This window comes from Lepeophtheirus salmonis, chromosome 6 (genome assembly GCF_016086655.4).
Source record: "Lepeophtheirus salmonis chromosome 6, UVic_Lsal_1.4, whole genome shotgun sequence".
Taxonomy (NCBI): Eukaryota; Metazoa; Arthropoda; class Copepoda; order Siphonostomatoida; family Caligidae; genus Lepeophtheirus; species Lepeophtheirus salmonis.
Window position 1 is genome coordinate 29011912 of NC_052136.2, and position 20622 is coordinate 29032533.

The following is a 20622-nucleotide window of genomic DNA, read 5'->3' on the forward strand; positions in this document are numbered from 1 at the left end:
TTAACCTTTTTCATCCAAATGATTATGTAACAATGTAATAAATTAGAACATGATCAAATTATATTATGATTCTCTATTTTATAGGACATTGAATCCCTATCAAAACTTCACAAAGACTGTGACTCTAATCCAGATGCTCCAAAATTTGCAGATATTCTCAAAAAATGCAAAGTCGGAATCATTTCCCTTCAAAACTATTTAAAACAGGCAAATGTCCTTGAATTTGCAAACAGCATTCATCAAGAGAATCTCTTTAAAATGGGTCTAAGCGTTGGCTTTGGAGATTGGTTGAGAGAGGCCGAGAAACGAGTTGTAGAAGCGAATAAAACGGAGAAACCCAAGACGTTTGACGAAGCTAAAGCTTTGGAAGTGATGGTTTGTGCTTTTTTAAAAGAAGTTGTCAAATCCAATAAGAAGTTGAGTGAAATTCAATTGGCCGCAGATAAGATTAGGAGTAACTTTGAAGCTCAGGATGCTATGGCCAAGTTGTCTGAGCGATATTTCGTCCTTTGTAAAAAGGCAGAGCACCAGTTTAAAACCATTCAGAATCTCCTTGTAGAATGGCAGAGACTAGATGAGTTTATGGTAAGTATCGTCATTGATATAGACATATATGAGTATTTATAACCTGGAAAATATTGGTTGAATATTTATTAAAGAAATCATTTCAATTTTTCTTTTGTTTTTCCTCAAAAAACAATTGTTTAATGCAAAAAAGGCATAAATTATAAACTCATCTTATTTTGAATTGTTAACAATGAGTGCGTCTACGTGATGTTCATGAAAATTTGAACTCAATCAAACTATGCGAAATAAACCAACTAAATAAACGTATCAATCTCACTAGAAATACCCAATTTTCAAATTGGAGTTTAAGACCGACTAATTTAAATGTATTTGTTTATCTAAAATGATTTACATCATCGATGATTCAGTATTAGAGATATTATTTTCCCACTAATGTGAAAATGTTAAATGTGTTTTTGTGTAAGCTATGGATAAGACGACTCAAAAACAATAAATGAAGTAGTAAAACGTCCTTACTAGCTTAAGTAGATTCGTTGTTGACGTGAAATATTTTCACTCCAAGGTATGTCACTTCTTATGATACCCCAGATAAAATCCCTTTATCATTTTTAAACGTAACATATGCAGTATGATTCCCTATGTTGATCCAATCAAAAGGATTAATTCAAATAGGTTGCTTATTTATTCATATACAAATACTCTACCGGACAAAAGTAAGTGTCGTGTACTAGACAACTACTTTCTAAAAATATTGATAACGTGGTCTTCTGTTCGTCAATTAATCTATAGCAAGGTTAATAGAAATAAATGGTTAGACCATCATTTATCGGGCTTGCTAGAATTTTCAATTTGATGTGTCGTACCAACTGCTGGACAAGACAGGCAGATTTTGACAAAAATACACAACCACTCATAGTCCATGACGTCACTATTAATATAATGTTCAATTTAATGTATCGTACTAAGTACTGGGCAAGAAAAACAGATTTTGACAAAAGAAGCAACCACTCACACACCATTACGTCAATATTAAAAAGCGTGGGGAAGTTAAACATATTAGTGATAAGAATTCCGGCTCTTTCGGCACGGCTCTCTAAAAAGATTTTTTTTTGTTGCATAATTTACCAAATTATCTTTATTTTAGAAAAGAAATCCCCTCAAAAAAATTCTCCTATTTTTGCTTCAAATTTCATCCTGACAAAAAAATTTTTTTAATAAAAAGACAAGAAATCCATCATTTGGAGCGAGCCAGCTCATAGAGCCGTTACGTTTGCTCACGACACATCACTATATGATATAGAAATACAAATATATATATCCGCACTTTTAAAGTAATATTATTATACAGTATCGAATAAAATAATATATGGATTTTAAGTTATTATAAAGTACCTATATTTATAAAATTCATTTAAAGAATTCTGGATAAATAATATGACAATAATGGTCTTCGAGGACTTAAGAGATTGATGGAAGCTGGTATGGTCAACTTATTTAGTTAATTACCAGATGATTTCGGGCCTTTTTTCTATTCCTATGAAAGATTATGTGATACAATATTTGTAAGAACTAGTATTGAGACACGGTCCAGCACCTAATTTTTTTTTTTTTTTTTCGGTTCAGTCTTAAGTGATTTTTTCTAGACCGACTTGTACCGATTGTTTTGGTCCAACTTTATGGGCCGATTTTTTTCGGTCTCATATAATATGAGAGACCATTTTTTTTCTAAATCAACTGTCATTGATGTTTTCAAAAAATCTCAAAAGTACACGATATATTCTAGAACAAATACTGTATTTATATATGAAACTAAGTGATCAAAATCAATCCCGAGCTATCTCTGTTTAAACTTCGTATGATATCATTGTACTTGAAATGACATGTTATAAGAAACTTATAACTAAAATCGGTCTAGGCAGATTTTTTTTGGGACCGAACTAAACCAAATTTACAAGACTTATCTAGACCAAATTTTATATGAGACCGGTCCAGGCAGAGTTTTTGTTGGACCGAATGAATTCGGTCCAACAAAAAATATACCAATCTCAGACCGGTCTAGGATTTCCGGACCGAACCCCAATATGTCTACTCTTGCTTTTAATTATTACTCTGAACGTTAATTTGTGTAATTCCAATTCAATCTATCTACTATGAAATAAAGAAGAGTCCAACAGTGGTATGAATGTCGTAATTTGAATAATAATATGTTAATTTAGCGCCTTTTCTCACTTTCTTTGTGGAAGAAGAAAGTGTTAGAGATACATTTAAAATTCTGAAATTACACAAGTCATTCAATAGAATGATATCATAATTAAATAACCACCCATGACGTCATTTATGTAATTTTACTGAAATATATTAAAATAACGTGACTTGAGTATATACTTAGTTACATAAAAGAAATCAATGAGACAGTTTTGGGTCTAATTGCGACATGAATACTTTTTCTAATTCATGGTGATATTACATTTTCATTTCATACTCTTTTGAAACCTAATCGACATATTAAATGTAGGACTATATACAAACATAGTTACTGGAGTTAAATTGAACTTCCCATTGAAAATGAATGGAATGACCAATCATAATTATATTTGTATGATCCAAGATCTATTTGAGAGATCAAAGTATTCTCGTGCTATCCTTAATTATAAAAATATACATTTAATAGGAATGCTTCCTGATTCAAAAAATGTAAGAAAAAGGCGTCCACATAAATTAATTGATTCCATTAGATTGATACTGTGTTCTGTGTGCGTATAAGTTCCAAGGGGATTCGTTAATCAGAAACAATGAGAAGCATGATCTCATGTATTTCCAACTGTAATAAAAAGTTTTTATTATCACATAATCATTTGTGAGTGAGCAGGGATTTTTTTGTAACACAAATTATCTGAAACAGATTCTTCATCCTTTTAAACTTCATTTTCTCGTTATTAATTTTTATAATGCTCCTGAAACGCTCAGATAGAGTATGTGGTATTTTGTTGTTTTGTAATAATATCATCTAAATAAATTTTTAGTATATTTTACAATTAATAATCAAGGTTTGGTGAATATAGAAGTAGGAAAGTAAAGCTCTGAAAAAGTACAATTTCAGTGAGCGTAAAATCCAATTCGTATAAAAAATAATTCTCGTCAAGAAATTGTATTGATGTTTTAACTATGATATCAAAAAGTTGTATCGTAGTGAGACCCTATACTAATATTGAATAAATAAATAAACATTTTTTCTCCAAAAACCTACAAGCTCCTACAAGTATTGTTGTTGACCATGAAATAAAAATCGTGTCGTTTTTTGTACGGTACGTTTTACCCCAATTCACTAACTGCGTTTGAAAAAGGATATTTACTAACGAAAGGTTAATCAAGTAAATAAATAACTCATAAAAAGATGTGTTTCTGATACATTTAATATGTCTTCACTCCATAAAGGATGGTAAATTTACATAATATGTAGATAGATGACGTTTTCATAATAGGAAGCTTAAATTGCATGTTTTTTTTTTAAAAAGAACTCTGCTTGGTTCAAGGGCATTTTGGTGGAGATGGCGGGAGGAAAAATAAGAAACATGTATGTATATATAAAGAATAGGCCTACAAGCCTAATGATCCGACTAATAATATGAAAATAATAGAAACCATTAGTAATAATAATAATACTAAAATGAAATGGATGATCCCAGTGCTTCATCCGATGACTGAATGTAGATCATTAACTATGTATGTTCTTTTATTCATGGATATTTATGGGTTAAGTGGACAGAGAGGATAATGAAAGATTAATCATAGATGTTTTTTTTTATTATTTACTACAAGGCTCATTTTTCATGATAATCCTTATAAAAACATCCATGTTGAGAATAAATGCTAAAAAAGTAAGACCAAGAATTTGAAGTGAAGAAAAAAATTATTTAATTTCAATACAATATGTAGTCTTTTTTTTTTTTTTTTTTTTTTTATTCAATCAAAACAACAAATAAATTTGTTTTTATCACAGATTTAACGTTCGAATTTGATGGAAATTGAACAAAATCCATATGCAGGGATTTTGAAGCTAAGTGGAGCCAAAGCGTAGAGTAGAAATAATTGAAGAATGTTTGTCATATTGTAATGATGTTTCATTAAATAAACTACAAGCAGCTATGGCATGAAGGAAATAAATACAAATCCTACACTGTAACTAACAAGAACATTTTTAGGTCAATCCTCAATTATTCTCATAATTTAACTTATTACTCTCCGGTAAATTGTGACTCTTGATTACACTCTAATATGAAATATTATCCCCTTAATAATTAAAGATTATATAGGATAACAAATTTATAAAATAAAAATAAAACACTTCTCAGATTACGAACTGCTAAAAACCTTGCACGCTCTAATATACTTAAAATTTAGAACTCTAATAAATTCTCTCAAAAAATATATATAAATTTAAATAAGTTGTGTGATTATGGTGTTGATAATATTTGTTCCCACTTATGAATGAGTTTGAATGCATATTGAATAAAAAAATAAATCCACTGATTGGGAAACATTTGCTAGGGAATTATTTTGAAAACATGGAGTCAATTTTCCATTTCGAAAATAGAGATGAAGTGAATTACGAAGAACAAATGCCCTTGCTGTGTTCAATTTCTCTAAAAGTGTTCATCTAAAAGGATACGAATTTTAAATATATTCAGACTTATTGATAGTGATGGGTTAACATAAAACCAATATTGAAAAAAAATAAAGAAAAAGTTAAATTCCCAAAGTAATTTTTACTCCACTATTTTAACGCAACCCAATCATTCATATATTTATATGAACATTTTACGAGTGTTGAATTCAAATTTATTGGATCCTTTAAATTATTCAATAACGTCATCAATTTGATGAAAGAGACTTAATTTAGACCCGTCTTTTAAATATAATATTAAATATCAATTTTTAGTTCTTTAATTTGACAATTTATATTTGTTACTTTAAGTTTTATTTGGGGTGTCTCCAAAAGATTAGTCAGAATAATTTGTGCGTCGAAATAAACGATAATTATTCTTCATTTAGTAAAGGAATATAATCATAATTCAGACTCAATTTTGAGAAAAATCATACGTACCTCATATTTTGCAATCTACGAGTAATGGAAATAAATTATTTTTTAAATTGCAGTTTTAAAAGTACAACATTTTGACCGTAATTTTGGAACTATCTTAGGAACATAATTTAATAAGACTCTTCATATCATGATTTTCAAGTCTCAAAAGGGTTCTTATTTCAAAATATGAGGTTTTTTAACCACAAAAGATAATTGTTTATTCAAGGAAACCAAGCTGGACAAGAACTCCGAATCCCTCTTTGAGTTGTGCCCTCCATTTCCTACTTTCCTGGAGAGGTCTTCTTTATCATTCTTTATATTAACCACTTTGAAAACCAGGCTGGTGGAGCACTTTACAATGACCATAATACCCGCCAACTCAACTTCAGAACTAATGCAAGAACCGACAGTCTTAAAAACCAGCACTAAGACTTATAGAACCGCTCCTAGGACTTGACTGAACTGGCCCGAATAAATAAGGACCGACACAACACTACTTTGTTCTTATCAATGTTTTGTTCTATCTATTGCATGCTTAATACCGGAATATGTTTAAAGGACGCAAAGTGTCATCAAGATATACAGGGTGTCCACGATAAATTGGAACTACTTTAAACTTCATCCAGATCCATAATGTGGATATTCGGAGTTAAATCATACTAATATAAAAGGTTGCGTGAACAATACACTATAACTTCCACCACAATTGTTTTGACAACAAACAATCGTCATCATGGAACAAGCAAGGAGAGACGTCATTCTCGAATTGGCTCGCGCGGGACGCAAGCCCTCTGCTATGTACAAGCTTCTTAAGTACCCCAAGACCACGGTGTACCGGGTCTTCAATGCCTGGGAGGTTGAGGGGAAGGTCTGTCACAAGGCCCACAACATGAGAAGTGACCGAATCCGCACTCCCCGCTTCCTTGAAGGCCTCTGGAAGTCCATCAAGGTTTCGCCGGGGACTTCCTTGCCCAGGTTGGCCAAGAACCGTGGAGTGAGCAAGCAGCTGGTCTCCAAGGCTGTGAATGAGGACCTCGGGTACAGGTTATACCGAATGGCCAAACAACCCATCCTCACGGCATCCATGAAGGCCACCAGGCTCACCAACGGTAAGCGTCTCCTGAATGACCTGAAGAGCCATGGAGGAAGAATCATCTTCTTCTCCGACGAGAAGAACTGGACTGTCGACAGAAGCTACAACTTCCAGAATGACAGGTGGCTTGCCAAGGAGAGAGAAGAGGTCTTCACCACAAAGTTTCCGGGCTCCATTACAAGGGAGTGGAATGCTGTCGATTCTGCTATAGTCATCAGGGCATGCAAATCCTTTAGGGGCAGGATGGAGAAGATGGTGGCTGCTGAGGGAGGACATGTTGAATAAATTTATTGTTTAATATCATGTCTAACTTTTTCATATTAAGAAATACACTCCAAATTCCATTTTTATCAAGCAGGTTGAATTTTAAGATATATCCAATTTATCGTGGACACCCTGTATATGTCGTCTGTAAAATATTTTTTTAATAAATGACAAAGGAGTTTCTTGTGGAGGAATCGTATTATTATTAATAGTAATAATAATGGAATTGGCTTTATGAAAAATGAAAACAAAGCTGAATTACTCTTCTTATTTGTTTTTTATTCATCTTGAAGAGGATGATGAAGGAAACAGTAGATAGAATGTGGCATAGTTTTGTTTCTGTGTGGTACACACGTTGGTACATTATACATAATATGTAGTAGAAGTTTATGCGTAGGATGTGTGTGTATATGTAATTTTTTGTACCTCTTAATACTACATACATTGAGTAGAATAAATTATAAATAAACCATTTCATGACTCTACTGAAGGTTACAATCCATTACTCTCTAAGGGATCTGAGAAACTATTCTTCTTATATACCTATAAGAAGAAGAGAAAATGCCAACTTTTCAAATATATATACCATCAAGCTAACGAAGGGTTAAAAGTCCCTTTAAACTTATATACAGCAGACAGAGTTCACTCTGAGTTCATGGAATTTCTCTCTTGATAATCATTACTACTACCACCAACAATTTGTGTAAATAACTTTAAGGGTATTTCTTGCATTTGCTGGTAAATATATTCATGGTTAAGCAGAGCTTGGTTAAACGTCTATTACCCCACTACTATAATGAAATAACGTGTATCTACTTGCATTATTTCTTGAGTTGATTTTTCTCATGCAATAGGTGGTGAGAAAACTAACGAAATAATCCGGATTATAGAAAACAAACTACAAAAAGCTAATAACTATTTGGTTTTAAATATATAGTCGTAAGAAGGCGCAAGGATATAAAAGAGTCTGTCTCTTAGGTTCACCACCCCTGTTAATCCTATTCATCTTGCCACAAAAGCAATTGAGGTTTTTACAATCATTTTTTCCTTTATAGTATTAAGTGCATCATCCATTTTCTCTTTTCATTACCGATATATAACTCTACTGGAAAACATTCAGCTATTATTGATTTTTATTTACATATGTAGCTACATTTTTATGTATTAATTGGACATCAAAAGTGAGGAAACTTTACTTCTGAGTACTCTGATTGCATGGTTTAATGTCAGTTGTTGTTGTTGCCTAAATGGTTTTATTAATTTACTATTTAGTCGATTTTATTTTAGAGGAAGTAAGAATTTTTGTAGGAAAATTAAAATTACTCTGTGGCTATTGTTTCTTATTTCTTCGAAAAAGTAAACTCCTAAAAATTAAGTTATTGAGTTGAGAGACATTTTATCTAAAGACATACTTTAATTTTCACGTTTTATATTGTCTTAAATTATATTTAGCAATGGGTTTAGTCCTTTTTTTCTATTATTATATTTCATTATTTACCCGGCTACAGCTGAAATGAAAACGGGTAATAAAAGCGCCCTCAAACAATATTTATATACATCTATCTATGTCTTTGGAACAAAAACAATTTGAAAAATCTATTAGCAGTCTGGTATCATTGTTTATAGGTAAAACCTTTTCCTGTGTATGTGCCATAAATTCAGTTAGGCCAAGGGGGGTAATAGATATGACTTTTCATACGGTATCCCCACTACATCATTAACAATTACCATGCATTTTCCTATCAGTTGCTTAATTTTTCCTCTGAATGTTGATTTGACAAAAAAAAATGATCTTATTAAGGAATGGATATTCCTACTTTTAAATAGATAATATGTACTCCAACAATGTTGAAGAGAATGAAATAATTGGCTAGCTATCATTTAATTTCTGACATATTTTCTTTCTCATTTTGGAGTAAGGGTTAATAAGGGCAATGAAGATTGCTATGTGAATTTGAATGGTATTCAAATTGACCAGATATTATCGAAAAACAAATGTGAGCATTCCTTGAACATACTCCAGGAGATATAAGTCAATGACTTAGTTTTGTGCAGGTTTTGTCTTCTGTATATTTATCTTCCTCTATGATGAGTTTATATTAATATCATGATATTTATTATAGGCTTTTTTTGTATTCATATAATATTTTTTTTTTTCCTAGGAGCCAACAGATCCTTTCAAAATGGACGACTATCAGACCAAGCAATTTGTCGTATTTTTAAGAAGCTATGCCGCGTATTTTGCATAAGTAAAAACTTCAACAATAATATTTTCTATAAAAGTATACGTATATTGTACTTATTTCAAATGGTCTTTGTCTGGACACGAAGAAATAATTCCATCCCGGATTTTGATACTTTGTTCGAATTATTGCTGTTTATTTGATTAATCCTTTATCAGAATAAAAATATACATCCAACATAAGTCTTATTGATCACCTGCTTACATAACCAGTATATTTGTAATCTTTATTGATATTTATATTAAATAGAATGAACTTCAAAAAGAAGAAATTTGTGACAAATGACAAATTCAATAATTTTTTTAAAAAAAGCATCGGAACAAACAGGTAGTGAAAAATCGGGCCTTGTCTGTCATACAAATTGAAGTATTTATGTAAAAAATGATTCAACAAAGATTTTTTCCCTTTAATTTTGTGTGATTACACTATGTAGCTAATGAGGCATGGGAATGGTCTCTGGCTAAAATGCCCATTTAAGTCGTCAACTGCAATAGGTTTTGCCTTTAAAGTATTTTTTTTTAAATTAAAGTACAGTTACAATTCATAGCCATATATCGATGTAAAATGACTATATAGATGGAAATTAAAGGTAATAACAATTGATAAAAACATTGAAGCATTCAAAAAATTAAATATTGATTCAGTTGTCTCAAATACAATTCCTACAAAATGTATCTAATCATTGAAAAATAAAGTAAAATGAAAGGTGAGATTTGGGAGCTAATATTTTTTTTGCATTTTTTTAAGCTGTTCTATATTATAGCTAAAACTATAGAATAGGTATTATACTATTACGTGAAAAAAAGTTAGATTTTGATATATATTTTGAGTCGAGCTTGTTTAGAATTTGTTTAAATCCCAATTTAAACATATTTCATATCCAATGGTTTTTATTAGTATTTATTGATTAGATATAAATAATCTAATCGACTTATTTATAATTAATTTCTATGCTGTTTAATTACATATTAATTAAATCCTCCAAAAGACAATTATAAGTTATACGTAAAAAATAAATCAAAATAAATTTTTTTTGACAGCAAATTCTGTTAAATAGTGTTATTTATGTTTTACTAAGAGTATATATACAACAAACTTATAATTTTATTTTCAGATAGGGTCAAAAGTAAGTTGGACCAGCGTTCAGATAAATTAATTAGTTCCTCAAAGAAATAAGAGTAACTTGGAAATTTGGTTATCAGATTTGAATGTGCTTAAAGTGAATAAATCCATTCTAAGGGAATGATAGATGTAAAATTTAATCATTTTTGACTCGAATAACAAAAGTGTCAAAGAATTGTATACTTGAGTTTAACATCAATTACTTGAGAATTTATTTTGAATATAAGATACTTGAAAAGACTTGTAAGGAAAGCACTTCAAGTAACGAAATATCAATTTTCAATATCGAAGGAAGTTCATATAATTTAAAATGTTTCTATTAACAAAACAGATATATGATTTTTTTGTAGTTTAATTATTTTTTCTTCCTATTTTTTATCAACTAAAGGCTATTTACTATATTAGTTTAATAGTGATGAAATAAAAGAAAATGCATTTATAAAAATCGTGTAATGAATGTCTTATTCATCAATTATTATATTAATGGCTTGAGATTTTTGATGGGATTTTTGTAAAAGAGCAAGGAAAAGGCGGAATTGAGGCATTAGGTATTAACGAATTAAGGTCCATGTCAATATCAGCTGCCTTTTATAGGATTTTGTCGGAAGAAAATAAATTACTGCAAAAATAAAGTCCTAACAGTGAACTGCAAAGATATTCGACAAATGAAGTGGCATTCACCTTCTAGAACAATTATTTTGCAAAGAAAAATGACGAGTATTATTTGGATGAGTTACAAAGATAGGAGTTTCGCTGGGAGAAGTGTGTAGAGTAACATTAAGACTATGTTGAAAAATAAATTTTAAAAAATCAGAAAAAATTTATAGTATCTTTGTTAGGTCTGAAAATTTTTAGACTACCCACGTAAATCAACCAAAAAAATATTTCTGTTCCTTCGAGCGTTCGTTAAACAATAACTATTCTAATCTATAAAAAATGGCCCTTAGTTTGTCCAAAAAATAAATAGGAATGGAAAGTGTTCCATGTTTAGAGGATTTATTGAGGTACTTGATCTTCTTAACAACTTTTGATCCAGTCATACTTTAAAAGTAATTTCGTTAAATCTATAAAACAATACTTCTTAAAATATTTTTTTGTCATTTTATTTGTAACAGGAATAAAGGATCTTATCATTTTGAATGAAAAATATATAGAATGACCTATGAATGGATTCTAGACCTGTTTTTTTATTTATTTCTACATTAACATGCAATAAAGCTCTACCAACTTGAGTTAAGAGTGCTTGTAGACTAGCAAATTAATTATTTTTTCCACATTTTTGTTAATAAGTAATCTATTGACTCCATGTTATATTAAAATAATCTAATATTTCTAAAAATACTTCTAATTAGTTTCAACACTATAACAATTTACACTGTCCAATTTTTTTAATTAAGTACTTCAATTCGGTTAATATTTAAAAGCAAATATAATTTTGCATTTTAAATAGATTCAATAATATTTATATAATTTTATTTATATATTATTAATAAAATTATATTTATAAGGATAACACAGGTCAACAAAAAATCAATTAAAATGTATTTTCCTTTTTTTAGTACTTGACGAAAAAGTTCACTAATTTGTAATTAGTATTTAGTGTCAAATATTGTTTTCAAAAAATTTGAATTTTTCAGTATTTTTATAGGATTTAGGCAACTTTAAAGTATGAAAAAATCAATGAGTACAAAAGAAAAAAAAATCCATTTTTTTTATTTTTTATTATTATTATATCTTTATATTTCATCCTTAGAAAATGTCATTTAAAGTTTAATAACTACCATGTTTTAAGTATTTTGTTTAAAAAGGAAAAAATCTCGAGTTTTCAATTGTTTTTAAACCAAATGAACTTATTTAAAGCGTAAATTGTTAAGATTTAATTTACAAAATAGAATTTGGCTGTAAAAGTTTTAAATCCGCCACAACATTGGTTTGAATGTAATTTTATTGAAGAAAGAATCAATAAGCTTTTTATTTATTTCTTTTTTTGAAAAATATAACTCATTTTCGCAGAATTTAAAATTAATCACTACTTGAGTGCGATAAAAGTCTGCTTAAAAAAAATATTCCAATCAATATTACAGATTAACAAAATCTTATACGAAACAAATACTCTTTGTTAAATGAAACCCTAATTTTTTTCACTTCAAGTGAGTTATGTAAATATAAAAACAATTGAAAATCAGAGGTGTTACATCTTTTCAAACAAAATTTTTCAAATAGGTTAGTTTTTAGCATTCTGTTGCATTTTCTCATTATTGGATGGTAGTATATTAACTATAGGCACATCTTTAAAACCAAAACATTATTTTACACATTAGTGAATTATTGATCATTTTTTTTGAAAAACTGGCTCAAACCTATAAAAAGGGTTAAAAAAATTGAAAAGGTAAAATTTGGGTGACTTATGTGATGAAACTTTTTTTTTTTTAATTTTCAAATTATTTTGTAAAAAGGGGATATAAATTAAAAATAAGATTTACTTGTAAAAATCGGCAGATAAAATAGTGAATTATAAACATACAATCAGTAGTTGCAACTTCCAAGAAAGAAGACAAACTTAACACAGCCATTGATTTCTTACAGGAAGAGATCTCCAATCTTATATATCCTTGAGTTAAGTGATGTTTGGATAGATGTATTTATCCAATTATATTGTCATATGAGAAAAATCTATATGGATTTTATCAGAGTAAATTACTTGTAAAATCTTAGTCACTCATTAGATGGGACTTATGAATCATGATACAATCAGCTTTGAAATAATCGTTTCTCTCCGGTTTAAGCACTAAAAAACCAATCTATACACTACAGTAATGCCTCCCATCACTGAGGAGCCCAATATCATTTTTTGTCCTAGCAGCACTGGTTGAGAACCACTTCTATAGAGTCTCATTTGAAATTCTTCCAAATATTTTCGTTAACCTTTTAACATTCCATCAAATGGCAGAATGATTATTATGTTTGATGATTAAAGTACACATAAAAGAGGAATACTATGTTGGGTGTGTAAGCCAGAGCCGTTACTAGAATTTTTCTGTTTTTCCCCTTCAGCAAGGTGTTTACTCCATTTAATATTATAAAATACGAATAATTAAATACATAATTTAAAGGAAATTGATATTGTAAATGGTATAATTTTTATTTTAAAATTAATTTCCCTTTTTATGACCTCTTTATCTATGTTAAAAACACGCATCTATACAAACTTACATAAAAACAAATCCTTCTACTTACTTAAATAATATTCCTAAAACTTAATGTACTTAACAAAAAAACGACATCAATGAAACACCAAAACAACTTTTAAAAAAAAGACAATTCAGTTTGTAGTTTCTTTCACATACTTCTTATATCGATGAATAATTAGCCTAAGAGTATTTTCATACCGAAGCGTAATTGATGGAAAATATTTTATTTTATTTCTTCTGTGGGTTGTTGAGCAATAAACCCTTTATAGTGAATGATAGCCACAATAATTGCATTTTCCTTATCTGAACTTTGCTTCCTGCAGTCCCAAATAGCATGAAAACTACCCAATATCTTGGCTCAAAATCTACAATATGTTAGGAATTAAGTTGTATAAAATCTTTTTATAATTTTCAGAACTGGACAATGAACAAAAGTGTGTTTAATATCATTATATGTATATTCCCCCAAAGTCTTTGCTATGTAGTGAAGAACTAGTCCAATTAGTCGATGTATATATTTGAAAGTGGGAGTTGAACTTCCGGGCCTCATTATTGATGTCTGTCAAAGAACGAATAAAATCTTCCTCATCAGTAGATTTCGAACCAAGTAGTAAAATGAAGATGACACTAGGGGTTTTCTTTAATTTTGAGGGGGGCGGGGGTACTGTGCTATTTGATAAAATTTTAAATATTGTGATAGAATATTTGCCCATATGTTTTGTATGAGTTTTTATTTTTTAATATGTCAACCATGAATATAATTAATTTCAAAAAAATTTACAATGAAAGTTCAAAGTTTGGATAAATACTTTAATTGTAACAAAAAAACATGGTTTTAGTCCCGGGGAAGTAACTAGGGTTGTGTCGGTCCTTATTTATTCGGTCCAGTCCAGTTTAGGACCGGTCCTTAACTGTCACTCTTTTGAAACTTTCCTTCAAATTTCGATGAAGCGCCGACCTCTTTATGTACTCGGTAGCGCCCTCTATATAGATGAAGAATAATCAATAGAATGAATAGGTTAATAATAAAAGTAATTAGAATATAATTTTGGAGCAAAAAAAGATATCCCTAAATTGGTGACCCCATTCTCACATTTTATAGCACACGACCTTCGTTATGGGTTGCCCAAGCTGAACCCTTGTTTCGGGTCAAAGATATAACCCAAGAAAAGACAAAGTATTACTAGGTCTGCTTGTCACTGGACGATATTACAGTGGTATCTCTGATAGAAAAAATTTCCCAGGTACCCATATTCTACCTTTAAAGGTGATAGTGAGGAATTTGAGGCTTTTCTGAATATTGGAGAATCGGGAGAGTGTACAGCATCGGCATTGTGAGACAAAATGATAAATCTCCTAGATGGATACGTATTTTGTTTTTTAGCCAAAGGTTTCTTCCTGAAAGCACTGTCATTTCCAATGGACTCCAACTAGAGCAAACTGATTTTACAGATCCATACAAACTAGTAAATGCCACTGATCGGTTGTATGAATGCACATTGGAAAATTCAACAAACGACGTATTCCTACAAAATGAATTATATTTGTTATTATCCTCAATGTTATGGAACTAGCATCAGAAGATCCTCCTTTTGCGTGATAGCATTGCATATATCTTTGGAAAAAATATATAACATTCATTTTAATGCAATATGTTATGATCATATTATATTTTTACTTAGTAACATAATATTTTATATTATAAAATAGAATAATTAAAAATAGGAAAAACACTCTCAATTACGTTACGAAAGATCTATTTCGCCTACATTAAGGACCAACAAGTAGGATTAGACTGGTCCTTGGTCCTAAATTATGATCGATACGAGACTAAATGTAACCCCTCCCCCCCCACCTCTGTAGTAACGGGCTGGGAATGCATGAGTTAATTGTTTGGTTCTTTAGACCCCTACGAGTCTCAAGTCCTCTAACTGTACTCTCATCGTTTCATTCTTAAAGGGATAACAAATCATTGAACGTGTACACAAAAGGAAAATGAAATTCCAAAAAAAGATGAAGAAACCAAAAAATGACAAAGTATTTTGAGACCTTGGATGATCAAATACCTACTTATTTATTTCAACATAATATAATCTTCATAATTTTAATTATAGAATGATGACCTTAAGCTGATATTATACATGCAGATAAGTTGGAAGGTAGGTAAATATACCCTTATCGCTACTATTTTGTTATGAGTGAATCCCTCTTGTGTTTCATTTCCCATGTCTCATGAGTATCCTTGAAAGGGGTTTTTTATAGTCATTTTATGATTTTTTGATGTGCTGATATATTTATAATTATGTAGAGTGCACACGAAAGAGGGAGAATTTGAGCTAAGGAAAGTTTCTATGACGTAATTACTTGATTAAAAAAATGAAAGTTCCCATCAAATTATGTAATTTGATTCCCAAGGAGTGATAAGTTAGGCATATAAATTAATTTATTAGATCAGTTTATTATACAAATAATGAGGATGGAGGGGGGTGGGGCATATATTCCATGACCTTAGAAAGAAAATATTAATACTTATATATCTCAAAGGACTTGTAGTATTTCTAGAGCTGCAAATCATCAGCATTTTGTAGTGATGAAGTTTTTTTGTTGTTACCGACCCGAATAGTGTTCCTTTTATTTTCTTTTGATGTTATAATTAATATTTAATTCTTAATAAGAAACATCCAAGTATAATGTTTAACGGTTCAAGATTATTTTGGGCCGAACATACATTTGCCACATGACATATTCCCGCCTTTTTAGGTTTAAATATTAAACAGTTCAAACTAAGTCTTTACTCTAGAAACATTCCTTTCTTTCTATCGATGGAGTTTCTTACATTTCTTCCAACCTCAACTAATATGAATAAGGTACCACTAATCAATCAGTATTTTCGTATCAGTATACTATTTATACACGCTTTTGTTCACTGTCCACTGTCTAGTAATGAAAATTATGTCCTTCATCCTTATAAACACTAATCTTCTTTATTTTCTTTCTGTCTTCTGATATATATCTGAGATACAACGGCAAAAAGGGGAGATGCAACCTATGATATAAAGCTATGTTAAAAGCGTAGAGGGTGCAACTACAAAAAAATTCAAAATCGGATTAAGTAGTTCTACCATATGATTCCTTTTGAAACTAATTATTCAGCGATTTTTCTATTATTTAATACATTGGTTATCATTGATTTGAATACTATTAGTTTATTCAATTTTGATAACGTTTAGAAAGATTAAGAGTTAAAGTATAATATATTTAACACATTCTGAAAGATCCCAGCTACACCCCTGTCCAGCAAATTAATAAACTTTGAGAGTTATAACTACAATATTTTGTCATAATATTCTGTTTTCAAATTTTTGTCCCCGATATGTTTGATATTTTTCGACTTCCGAGTCTTTGTGGTTAATTTGATGAATATATATCTGATGTAGAACATATTTTTTTATCTATTAAGTTGCAAAATTTTATCATGATAACCTTAATGGCAACAGTCATAATTTATAGTGCAAGATACATTATTTAGTATTAATATGTGTCAGTTTTTTGTTTTTAAATTGGATAAGCCATCTAGTATTCAAATAGGCTAAACTCATGAAAAGGGTGACGATCACGGGTGATAAAAAGTTTTAATTTTTGGCCATGAAAAAAATACTATTTCTCTGTTTATATACAACCAGGTAAGGTAATTTTGGTATCATTGCATTTTTCAGCTGAAATTAAATAATATTTATTATATAAAAAATACAGAATTATGATTATTCGTTAGCTGACATATATAATATAAAAGCATCGAAAGACGTCGAATATATCATGTTCAAAATTTATAAAAGGTGAAAAAGTATGCAGCAAACTTACCGGTAAGAAAGAGTAATTATGAGTGTGTGTGCTCATGAGTGATGGAGAATAACTCTCAGGATTGCTAGAGAGTCGTAAGTAGTATTGTGTCAGTCCCTATTTATTCCGCCCGACCAGTCTTTGTATCTGTCTTATAATTGTTTGGGATCGATCCTTACGACTATCTGTCCTTCGGAATGTCAGTAATAGAACTAATTACAAAAAGAAAAGAAATGAAGTTGAGTGACGTCATCAAGGACCGAACTTTATATGTTTTTAGGACTGTACTCCATCTAAATATATTTCAAATTGTCAGGGTTACGAGCTCATTTTTTGGTTCCTCTTTGTCATACGTATAGAAAATGCCAAGGATTTAGAACTCGAAGAATTTTAGCAGAGTATTCAAACCTTTTATAACCTAAAAGCCAGCATTATGAGGGATTTAAAAGCCATTTACACCTACATACTCGTAGATGGATATGGGATGGAAGTCGTAATTGTTTCTTTATTGTACTGAATACCCTCTACTACTCAATAAGCGTCTCTATTGTCTCATTATTACTTAATAATATTATCATAAATAATTATAGGCTAGACTAGACTCAATATCATTTTGTTTCACTCAGACGGAAAAATTTATTTATACCGTGTTCATTTTTCAAAGTTAAAAACATCTCTGTAATTATAAATAACATATACTTATCTCAATAAAGGAGCCATAAAACAATTTTTGAAACTCCCTATATCATATGAGACAAAAGCAATATGATTGTAAATTCTAATTATGCTCGTTTGTTTATAAGGGTTTTTTTTAGTCTTGGTAATGAGGGTAATTTACCTTATACGTATTTTCTACACTATAAAACAGTAAAAATGTTTAAAAAACAGTATCATTTTTTATAGCCAAAAAATTGACCATAAAATATTTTCTATTTTATATCACCATATTACTTGTAATAATTATCTTAGAAACAAAACCAACAAACTATAACCCACTTACATGAAAAAGTGCTGTGTATTATTTCTATAAAGATAAAATACATAGAGTGATGATACTGGCATTAAATTACAAAGGGAGAGACTCATTTTATACAAATGAATTTAAGCCAAAAAGGGAATTTATCTTTAAGCGCAAAATCCAAAACTAATCTCAGTTTTTCTCTCAGCCATTTGAATTTTGAAATACCTGTATCTTTTACCCTTAAAACAATCCATAAATTAAAAGTAGGATTAGGTTTTTATTGATTCTGTATCTTGTTCTGAACTCGATATAATTCAATTTTTAGGCTGAAAATGATACTCTTCTTAAAACCCTCAACTTATTCATATTGCATAATGATGATAAATATCAAAGCTTATAGTATAGAAAAATATTCAATGTATAATTTTTTTTAAATATCCATTTAAAAATATACATCCCCAAGAATTTTTGTTCCATTTTGTATTTTTTAAGTGATCCTACTTTCAAATATTAAAATTATCTACTCATTGTGAATTGATCGCTTTATTGTTTCGATCCAGGTATCTCATTCCAAGGAAGGAGTCCACTCTACTCTTTTATAAGGTCTCGTAGTTTTCCTTGGATGAATTATCCTACAATCACCCCTCGTAGAATTTGGAATACGAATTCAAACATCTCTAAAGATGTTTGGTCAAGTTAGAAGTATCCTCTTTCGATTGCCTCGATCTTCCTTGTACGGGGCATGATGTCATGGAAGTAGCATTGAAATCCAATGATGATTATGTTGACTATTTACTATTACACCCACATAAAAAATCATTAATCACTTAAAAAAACCAAAGTGGAACAAAGTATTAAATATTGTTATAAACTTCTTTTACGAGCAAACAGATGGACATATAGCAAAAAATTATTTGTTATGTTAATCTTTACTTTTTTTGACCAATTAAAACCAAACATTATTTGACAAACTATAACATATTTTCGATTGCAAATTTATTCAGCTAAATTTATTGTTTTATCAAATTAGTTGTTACACCTATGCTATTCATGTCAAAATACTTTTTTTTAATCGTAAAATTTCAAAACTTTGGTGCCGTTGAAATCTTTAAATATTTTCAAATCCGTTCAAGATTAATATACGATTTCTGTGGCCTAAAAGAAAAAAGCTCAATATTTATCTAATTTAAAATATGCTACTACAGGTGAACAGAACGATAAATATTCGTATTACATTAGTCGCTTAAACCCATCAAGGGATATGTATTATTCGTAAGTTTTCTTCCTGCCAAGGATTTTATACACTTTGTGAAGATATGTAGACTTGTATTGATTTCTTTTCGTGCCAAAAGGCATGGATTGTTGATGTCGAAAGAAAGAGTTTTTCCAAAGATATGGCAAATCTTTCCCCTAAAGAAATTTACACCTTCAGTGGACCTTTGGTCTTGAATAGTCTTTATTACTATATTTTCACAGCTTACTCCACTGTTGAAAATTATTAAAGTGGATGATTGAGTTTATTTCATTTACATTTACCGTTTTTTTAAGCCCCAAACGCTCTCTCCATGAGCTAAAAGACCGTCACGCCACCTTGCCGATAATATATTTTCCCTTTTGACATACGACCCAAATACGGATGGAATTTTTTATTTCTATCTTTGGAGAAGAGGTTGAGATATTTTATTAAAGTCGTTATGTGAAATAGATTATGGATATAGATTTCAAAACTATTTGCGAGTATTCAGAGTTAAAGCTTTTTGGTTTCCACACAAAGAGACTAAAAAAGAAAGAGGGGACAAGATGGCTGAAATAAAAAGTAAACAAAAGATATGTTTATGAACTATGTTCAGGATTCACGTAACCTCGATCATTGAATATAAATACCCTTCGTTGATGATAATGTATTTTTGTTTTAAAATAACTTTTTTAATTTTTTTAGAGCATAATTATGATTCAAATACTATTTTCATGATTAGTTTATTTTTATAGTTAAATCTAAAGAAAAATACATAACCTTGTCCGAAACGTTGATTTCTATTAAATTACAGCAGATAAATCTTAGTCAAAAGACGTGATAACAATGAACTGTGCAAAAGAAGTTCAAAGCGCATTTAAAAATTTTTAGTCGAATAAGACTTAGAGATAAGAAAAAACATTCTTGATTGAGATACATGACTCCTCTGGTTCTTATAGTCTCTTTAGTTTCCCTATTAATGCAGAATTAAGTTTTGAGTTATTATATAATCAAAAGGTACAAAAATGATGTACATTTCTAGAAAATAATACAAATTCAAATG

The 20622-nt window shown here is 29.9% G+C and overlaps 1 protein-coding gene across 1 annotated transcript in view; it reads left to right on the forward strand.

The window, feature by feature from the left end:
• The window catches only part of LOC121119938 (uncharacterized), a 36017-nt gene extending 26624 nt beyond the window's left edge, over positions 1-9393 (forward strand). Inside the window, exons 3-4 of the mRNA XM_040714780.2 lie at positions 85-585; positions 9131-9393. Coding sequence (XP_040570714.1) covers positions 85-585; positions 9131-9217 — 588 coding nt within the window. The 3' untranslated portion in view covers positions 9218-9393. The remainder of the gene's footprint in view (positions 1-84; positions 586-9130) is intronic.
• Positions 9394-20622: the final 11229 nt, after the last annotated feature.